The sequence below is a fragment of the Cottoperca gobio genome, chromosome 1 (genome assembly GCF_900634415.1).
Source record: "Cottoperca gobio chromosome 1, fCotGob3.1, whole genome shotgun sequence".
NCBI classification, from domain to species: domain Eukaryota; kingdom Metazoa; phylum Chordata; class Actinopteri; order Perciformes; family Bovichtidae; genus Cottoperca; species Cottoperca gobio.
Genome location: NC_041355.1, coordinates 14727936 through 14737694, shown reverse-complemented (window position 1 = coordinate 14737694; position 9759 = coordinate 14727936). Strand labels below are relative to the sequence as shown.

Below are 9759 nucleotides of genomic sequence, written 5' to 3'. Positions count from 1 at the left end.
GTTGTATGTAGGTTTTATACAGTGTTTAACCTGATTGGCGTACATTTTAGTATGACAAATGTTGAGCTTCTTATAAACTTGACTGCAATTTTTGGTGTGATTGTAGCTCAGCCATGTTTGAAATTTCAAAGATCTCAGCCCCCCTCTCCCTCCTATGCGCCCACTGTAACTGACTGTTTAACAGTGTGTAGGGTCGTGGAATTATAGCATGCACACTGTAGTACACTTTGACTACAAAGCAAAGACAGGTGACAAGCTAAAGGAAATATCTGAATAAATGTGAGTGAAGAAGTACAGATGCCTCCAGTTGTAAAATCAATATATCAAGCATTAAAGCTGTCTTATTTAAGTGAAACAAAATGTAACATTTCTGATTTACATAGAAAACTCCATCCTTGCAGTGTCTAGATGACATCAATATGAGAGTTACTGTCTCACGGTTCACTGATGTCGTCTCTCCATCAAAATGTCTCCGAGTTCACCTCCAACAGAAGCAGCATGTGCAGATTTGGCAGCAGGATGCTGTGGGAAAGGAAATACAGTACAGTGCCATTCACCTGACCACTACACAGAAGACAAGGCAAGATGGATCTACAGCGATCAGGCAGGAAATGACATCCATAGCTTGACCTATCTTTGTCTGAGTGAGCAAGTTTTGCTATAACAAAAGATGTGGTCGACAGAAAACCTTATTTGCAAATGTGAATACATTTCTTTGCATGAATAACTTTGAATACAGTATTGTCTCAATACCACGTGATTATTTTCAGATATAAAAAATACTTATCTCAAAGTCCATTTAATAACTATTTACAGCTGTGATGGCACACCTTTGGACAGACCATTTGATCTATTCCGTTGTATTGTAACTACTGTAATTGCTGGGTAATAGTAACTTTGTATGTTGGCACTTAATGGGTGGCACAGTAGTTTTTGGGACTCGCCTATCTCCGCATAGTTTTAACTAGAAACTTAATTAAAACGGCTTTTGATACATTTTCTTTTTATAGACTTTTTTTTGTAGCACAGGTGCAGTCAATAACATTAACGATGTCCATATAGTTCAATTAGGTGGCCAGTTCCCGAGGCTGGTATTGTGTATGTTGTTACCTTGGGAACAAAGTAATCATCAATGTTATTAGTTACACCTGGCTTGTCATAAATCTATTTAAACTGTCCTCACTTGCTGTTTCCAATGGTCGGCCACATCTGCTTGTATTAACAATGAACATTTTAAAACAATTATATTTTAGAAAATGGTCTTTTGTGTCAATTTAGCAGCTTGAATCTTCGTTGTTTTGGAAATGTGTAATTCCTCACATAGTTTAACCCTGCATACACATGCCTTACACACAAGACAACAAAAGACTGTACATTGCTTAACATTTGTTACAGCCTTAATGATTCTCCTCTTCCTTGCTCTGAAATATGTTCTTACTATTTAGTTAGTTATTATCGGAATATTTGGTACTTTTAAACTGCATGGAGCATTTAGGACAATGTCCGCCTCAGCATTTGAGCGCCTCTACCAGAAACTCTCCAGTTGTGCTAAAATAATATAAAACAAAATACACTGCTGAGTTTAAAAAGCATGATGATGGATAATAATCCCCCAATAACAAAAGCAGACAGTCAAAAGTATAATTTAGTATAATATTACTTTGGTTTCAGCATGTTTTGAATCAGAAACAAAAACATGGTTTGGCCCCAGGATATATTCCCTCTTTTGTTTTAGTTTTCTTGCCAACAAAACCCAAGTAGCTCTGGGGCAATGTGTGTTCAGAGCAGAATGTCACATTTGTGTTTTGTATGCCTTTTATAGCAATAAGTATGAATTAAGTGGCTTCTGTATTGCCCCAGTTATCCAGAATATGTGCAATTCTACAATTTACTTAATTTCTATTTTTTTCATAAAATCAAGAGTATTTTTAATTGGAATTAATAGTAAACAGAAACCCTAAATGTTTAAAAATAATCAAATCAAAAGCATTTTAAGACAAACGCTTTTTTGACAAGGACTATCCCTGCCACCAGAGGCCACACACACACACACGCACTCACACACGCCAGTCCTCTCAACCTTCAGATCAGTACATCCCACTATGCTTTGCGATGGTCTGACAAGTGGATCCAAGATGGCGTAGAAAGTAAAGCTAGGTAAGTGTTGACTTCCCATTTCCAGCCCTTTCAGTTGTCTTTTTCATCGCAAAGCCAGTGACATGAATCTCCTCCACAAATCATTATAGTAACGACTAATGCTTTGAGTTCATGCAAGGATAAGAACACGATGTCATATCAATTATATGCGCCTAAACACCGTGGCAAAATTACAGGCCCGAACCCGTTTTGTTTCGGCGAACCTAGCTAGCTAGCTAACGGTAGCTAGCTTGCTAACATTAACAAACCAGCCAGCTATTCTTGTTGTGAGCTTGCCAGTTTGGTGCCAAGAAAGGCCGTGTTTTGGCTAGCAAGCTAACTGTTAGCTACGCATACTCTGGTTCGTGGCAACACTGTTTACTCTGTGCAAACGCGAACGGCAAGTTAACCAACATTTGTGGGGACATTTTTCAGGGCTTTGTAACGCTGCCGTCATCGGTCTGACTTGCAACAGTCATGACAAGTTCAGTAGACAAACAACAGCTAGAACTCTACCTACTAAAAGACGAAACAAGTCATTTCCAACGTTTGTGTTAATTAGTGTATTCTCTCTTGATATCTACTAATTGGACTTTGAGAAAATTGCAGGTTTTATAGCCGTGTTTTCTACACATTGCTGCTAACGATACTGCCGAGTCAAATAACGTTATGTCAGGATGAAAGCAATCGATGTTCTTTTACAACTATCCTCAGCTATAAAATAAGCTTTCTCCTCCACCGTACTGAAGTCAAAGCTGCAGCTTCTTTAGTAGGAATCCCACAACTGGACACTTAAACAAGGCTGTTTTCCACCCGCTGTATCCCGCCAAACTATTTGTTGTTGCCCCTCTGAAGTGGCTGGCTTGCAAGCACTAACATTAGGTAACATCTATTCTTACTGTTACAAATAGAAGTGTAAAACGCTGCATATGTTTTTAAATAACCTCTCATAATTAGAGAAGATACTGCGTTAAGACCAGTCCTATGTTTGGTTTCATCTTTGACCTTATTTTCTATTTCCCCAACAACAAACCTTGTTTGCTAGTCCAAGCAACTTTCACACCTCATTTTCCATGCCTCGCATGCATTACGTAAAATATTTGCTAAAAAGATTCTGACGATCATGTGTTGTCCCTCAATGTTGTGAAATAGAAATATTAGAGTATGTCTTAGTTGCCACTCTGGCAATTATGCCAAAACATGATTGCTCTTTTATTTGGTGCACTTGTTTCAGCTGTGGTTTTGACATTAAACAAGTAGAATCTAAATACACTTCCCATAATGCACCTGTCTTGTGGGAACAGGGGAGGACCAGTGTTTCTTGTTTAGGATGCAGAGAAGTGTGTGCTATTACAGAATGGGTGCTGCAACACTATGTGCATAGTATACAAGCATACATTGTCATACAGCCTACTCGTAACACAACATATAACCTAATGGGGTTCCTCATCTGAATGTTTGAATTTTTAGGGGAAGTGAACTCAACAGTGGTTATCTTTTATCTAGTGGAAAAGAAGAGAGTGTGAAGAGAGCTGTACTAGTTTGTCAGATATTGTACATGAAACACTAAAGTGTTAACTGTTCAGCACATACATTTCATGCTTATTTTGCACAAACTCATGTAGTATCTGTCTGAGGAGATGGCTGTGCTGTCTTCAGCAACATTGTATTTGAGGGGGAAAATATTGCATGTGATGCAAATGTATATCTATTTTTTTTAACCTTTTGTTAGCCTTAGTGTTAATTCATGCTATACATCAACACTAACTTCAAATGTAGTCTGTGTCACGTATTGTATATTTGCTAGAAAATTTGTCTATATGTTATGGTCCTAAGGGACACAAACGGGCTGACTCAGAGGTGCTGCCAGTTGGGCTAGAGCAGCTGCTGCAAGCATAGTTGCCTGTTGCTGGGTATTTGAGAAGTAACTATCTGAAACACTAAATGCTATTTATTTCAAAATTACTGCACATTAGCAGATGTACTTAATTTCCAACTCTACTCGCATAGTAAGTTATGGCACGAAATGCCTAATGAATGTTTTTTTTCATGAAAAGACAGTTTTCTACCAGGGTGTAACATCTGTTATTTGATGTTTTCATTACACTGATAATGCAGCTTTAACATACAGTAGCTGTCTGCTGTCCCACTTATAAGAACTAGTTATCACACATGTACCCAAAATGACTGGGCCACAGGCCACAAATTCACTGTTTCTTTTGAGCCGGTCATAATCAAAAGCTGAATTCAGCACTGTGGTGAGGGCCAGGATGGAAATTCAGCATCAGCTAATTGTTGTGGAATTTTAATTAGCAACCAAAAGTTGGTTTTGCCAGCCATCTTTGCAAATAATAACTATACTAGTTCTTTTGAGGAAGCATTTTAACGATTTAAAGGTGTTTTTATTTATTTAGCTAGTCTAAGATAAGCCTCAATTCCTAAGGTAGAAACAGGACCAAAAGTTACTAAGCTATTAGTCAAGGTTGAGCATTTGTTGCCCTGGTATTCCCCAGCAGGTCTTGGTGTACCGTCCTTATCCAGATCTGTGCGGGTTGGTGTGAAGGAGGGCATGCTGCTTCTTGTAATCACAGACTGAGGTTTAGATTCTCCTGCTGTAGCCCTGGCCTGCTGCTTTTTTGTTGCTTGGCTAGGCATTAAAGAAATGTTGCTGGGGCCACAGAGACCCGAGGTGGGCATTGTATAGTACGCCCTGCTATAATAGTTATATCTTAGTTGCAATAACTACCAAAGATTACTTACACTTGAATATAAGTGTATGTTTAGATGTAAATGTATTGGTGACACAAACTCCTGCAATTAAAAGAAGATAACAGCAAGTGCACTCCAAATGATGCGGCTGGTCCAACATGGCCTGTTGTTTGCTTTGCAAACATTGATTATCAAAATATTCCTGCTAAACTAAGAATGATATGTGTCTGATGTCTTTAGCCAAGCATTCACAAATTCTGTCTTTGCTCTTATTTTTTTGACCGTTATGGATATTAAATGCCATTACATGACCAAGTGAGGATACCCATGTGCTGATTACATAAAACTTGGTAGGCATTTTAGGAAGATTGCATTAAAAAAATCATTACACTCATGAAGGTAATATACACATGTGGATCCACATTTTAAATACAAAATTCAGCCAGTCTAATTTATCAGGTGACATATAATGTATTCACCCGTTTGCTTAGTTTGCTTCACCTTATGTTCCTAAATATGCTAGTCTCATCGGTGCATGATACTTTCTTATCAGGGATGTATGTACAGAAGTGTAAGAATTGTATAAAGAAATGTATGACATTGTATGACAGATTACACCGGGCCTACACTAACTTGTGGGGCGGCCTTAAGTACCGTGTATAAACATACCTTTTTTATGGTGCATACAAGCCTCAGCTATTAAATACTGAAGATACGTAGCTGTAGCTAACTGATTCTTCATTATAGATGGCCGCACAGTGATTTTAACAGGTTAGCTAGCTCACATGATTTTTATAGTTTTGTTATGAATAGGCTGATTTATATTTGTTAATAATACGTTTGGTTCATGTTACTGTAATGTGTGTTTTCAAACATATTTAAACAACAATTCATAAAACATTATTAAATGGTAATTTGGATTATGATAATGCCCTTAGTCTAAGCAGTCGGATGACACCAGACAGTTGACTCCACTGTTGTTGGCTTTGGAGTTTGAGATGATAAGAAAACGTACGTCTCACATAATGCTTCAGGCTTTTCATGTGATCACTGCTTTCCCGGCTAGTTGCAAATGTATTTGAATGTACACAGTGTGAACAGAGGACAAAATATAAGGTATGGAAGAACCACTCTTTGAGCGTCATCCTCTCTTCCTGTTGTTTATGACACAGATCAACCTCACGAGGTTATGACTCTTGGTGAGCAGACATCCACATTGCATACTACCACCCACAAAACACCATTTCGTCAGAGTAGAAAGAAGGGCAGTTTCTCTGAGCTCAAGATGACGCTTTCAAATTGCTTGTTTTATCCCACCAGCGGTCTAAAACCCAAACATGTTTAATTACCAATGATGAAAGAATGTTGCAGTTGTTTACATTTTGCTGGAATAATCAACTATTATTATCCCTAAAGGTTTTTCAAAATATAGATTGGTGCTTGGTTTTAGATATGAGATAAAATAGGTCTCAGAGAGTGACATGTAATAACTGGTAAGTTGCGACCCTTAAGTCCAGCAGGGAGGAAAATCCCTTTTCAAATTAAGATTTTAGGAAGCAACTGATCATGTTCACGTTCATGTTGCAGATTCTGCTCATTTAGTTCCTAAATAGTCTCAAGGGACTCAAGGAAAAAGTATTAACAAATTATATTTGATGCACATCTGACTTGATTCAGGCTGAGTCATAGTGAATTTAGTTTTATTGTCTTTGAGAGACTACCCTAAAGTGACTAATGGTATTTTTGGATGGAAATTAGGTTTATGTATTACATTAAACATTTTAGATATCAAAATCATACGTGTACTATATATAACACAACTTAGTCAATTTTGACTTGGGGTGGAGTCTAAGTAATACCTGCCCTTGCGAGGAAGGAAAGAGGTCTTGCTCCACCTCCATGGCGCTAAGATGTTCCATATAGGGGTGTCACGGTTTTAAATCAATAGAAATTTGCTTTCAATTCTGATCATCAAAAACACGACTTGTATTATTTCTGGAGTAGATGGGGTTTAGCTGTCAGCGGCACAACTTTGTGGCATTTAAAACTGCGAGAGCAAGTGTCAATGCATGATCAACTACTCCCCAGAGACATGGAGTGGAGCCCTCTCCCTATTTCTCTGATCTCCCCTTCTCTCTATCTCTCTATCTCTATTTCAGTATTATTTACCTTTTCAGTAAGTTTCAGTAAGTTTCAGTAAGTTTCGGTAAGATGCAAGAATGATGGCAGAAACCTGTTAGTGAAGCAAAACAATGGGATGTGTGGAAGTATTGTAGGTTTTATTTTCTCAACTTGTATAACGTGATATGTATATATATACTCTCATACATTCAGCATAATGGTCTGACCTATTTGCATGTCCATTCTTGGACTAGAATCTGCAGCCAGTGAGCATGCTTAAGGTAAAAAGAAACAAACTCTTGATACACACCACCAAATGCCATGGAGGGAAAGGACAAGCTTCTGTTAAAATGAGAAAAGGCATAAATATCCCCGTTTTAGATTAATGTATCAAAAGGTAAGTTTTTTTGAATGCCTAGGTTGACAGTTATGTTATTCCAGCTCTGTGGAAAGAGGAATATTCCTTATAGGCTAGTTTTCTGTAGTGCAGAGTCCTCGACTTTTGTGTGCAATCCCTTGTGAGAGGAGTGTCAGTCTTCAACTGTTTGCAGGGAGTGTGGAAAGCCTTTCTTCATTTGCAGTCAAAGCCCCCCCCAAAGTAAACCATTTTAGTTTTTAACCAATGGCAGCATTTAAGATGTGAAACGCTTGCAAAATGTTGCCGAACTGGAAGTTGAATGACATATTTTTCAACAGAAAGCGGTTCTATATATTAGCAGTGTTTCCCCTACCGTTGTTTCAGGGTGTGCGCGCACCCCCCCCCAACGGAGCCCTGTATATTTATATATATATATATATATATATATATATATATATATATATATATATATATATATATATATATATATATATATATATATATATATATATATATATATATATTCATTCACAACTCATGTTTCACAACTCATGTTTCACATTGAACAGGTGCTATTTTATTAAATAAAGTAAACGCTTATGTTTATCTAATTTATGTGCCCGTTTCAGTGTTTACTTTGCGCGTTCACATTCTCTCCTCCGCTGTGATTTGCGAAGGGCGTGGCACACACATGTGCGCACACACCTAAAGTAAGAGACCCCTACAATTAAGAATTTGTTTTCATACTGAAGATGTTCATACTATATCTTTCTTCTTGTCTTTTTTCTCACTCCAGAAGTTTTGTCCCTGAGTCATGGCGGACAGGAGAGCGGAGAAGTCATGTGAAGAAGCCAGCAGATCGTTAGCAAGGCGGGAGTACGAGGCGGCAGTCAGCCACAGCACGGACGCCCTGGTGGTCCTTACACCCCAAGCCCCACCTTCCGGTGCCCCTGTCCCACAGAGCCCTACATCCCTTGTGGCTGCCAGCGGACCACTCCGCAGCCGGGCCCTGCTCTACCGTATTGCTGCCTTCTTGCAGCTGGTGAGTACAGTGGCAGTCCTGTTGCTTGCCCTAGCAAGCATACAACCTACAGTCTTGGATGCTCACTGTTTTCCCTCCTCTGTTGCTTTGTGGCCCCGAAATTCTTTACATTTCTTCTTTTTCTTTTTTTTTATCATACCAGTCAACCACAGTTATGACGGGGATTGAGGACACCTTTCTTTGAGAAGCAGAACTCTAAACCGTCTATTCACCAAATTAAAATATATTTTTCTCCTGTCCCTAAGTTAATTCATTACACTGAAATGATATTGGCTGAGCATTGAGCTTTAAATCCACTGTTGTACTTCTAATCACTTGGTAAAATATCATGAAGAGAATGGTAGAAATGAGAACAATACACCCTACTTTCTTCCTCATGGTACTGTTATGTTATCTTCCCAGAGCACTAAAATTACACCAGTTACTTAAGCCCTAAGATTATAGGAACTACTTAAGTCTATAATGATAGTGTGAAGGACTCTGCTGTGAGGCAAAGATAGCCATTCTTGGAGCTTATGTGAAGCTCTGACCCTCGAACACAGTATTCCCATTTGTTATGGTTACCACTTTTTTACTTTTTTCTTTTTTCTCCTTCTGCCAACAGAAAAACTATGATGAAGCAGATGAAGACTGCAAACACGGTGAGTAGCAATTTAAATTGGAAACATCTGCTGATACTGTATACAGTAGTCGTTTTTTTACTTTGTGCCAGACAAAGTGTGTGTATGTCGGCCAGGGTCAGGGAAGCAGCACATTTTAACGCCTTGGTCTCAGTGGAGCAGAAGAAATCTTAAATCTGGGATTATTTCTTTGCAGAATCTAAACTGTTTACTGTCTATTGGGTTAATGTTATTGCTTAATTATTACATTGTAGAGAACAGACCTAACTGAATGTACTGAATTAATTCTCTCCCTACCTGTTCCCTGTGTATTCTTCATCCTGTCCTAGTGCTGGCAGAAGAGATTGCCAGAGGAGATGGTTCGCTACAGGCCAGCTTGCGCTCTATGCTGTTGGATGGCAGCCTGGAGGAGGTGGCCAGCATCCTCTCCAAAGCCTTGTATGGAGAGCCAATGGTATGATTAACGGACAATGTATACCATATGTGCATATGGTCAGCCTACACATTGACTGTAATTACAATGTAATACCAAAGTTCATATAAGGCTTAAATATTATGCTTGTTGAGGTCATATTTTCCCTAACCGAAAGAGGGAAAACCTCACTGAGCATGGGATGGGTTTTTAATATTGAATGCTAATGAACATGAATGACTTTCATAGTGATATAAGAAGCAACAGTTATATCAGATACCATGTGCTTGATGATTAAGATAGTCATGGTGGTTTTGCCTAAATAAAAAGGCCACACATAGAAAATATGACCTTCTTAAAA

The 9759-nt window shown here is 38.5% G+C and overlaps 1 protein-coding gene across 1 annotated transcript in view; it reads left to right on the top strand.

The window, feature by feature from the left end:
- The first annotated feature begins 2027 nt into the window (after nt 1–2027).
- Nucleotides 2028–9759, top strand: part of helz (helicase with zinc finger) — a 56626-nt gene continuing 48894 nt past the window's right edge. The window contains exons 1-4 of the mRNA XM_029454336.1: nt 2028–2157; nt 8121–8366; nt 8971–9007; nt 9316–9440. Coding sequence (XP_029310196.1) covers nt 8139–8366; nt 8971–9007; nt 9316–9440 — 390 coding nt within the window. The 5' untranslated portion in view covers nt 2028–2157; nt 8121–8138. The remainder of the gene's footprint in view (nt 2158–8120; nt 8367–8970; nt 9008–9315; nt 9441–9759) is intronic.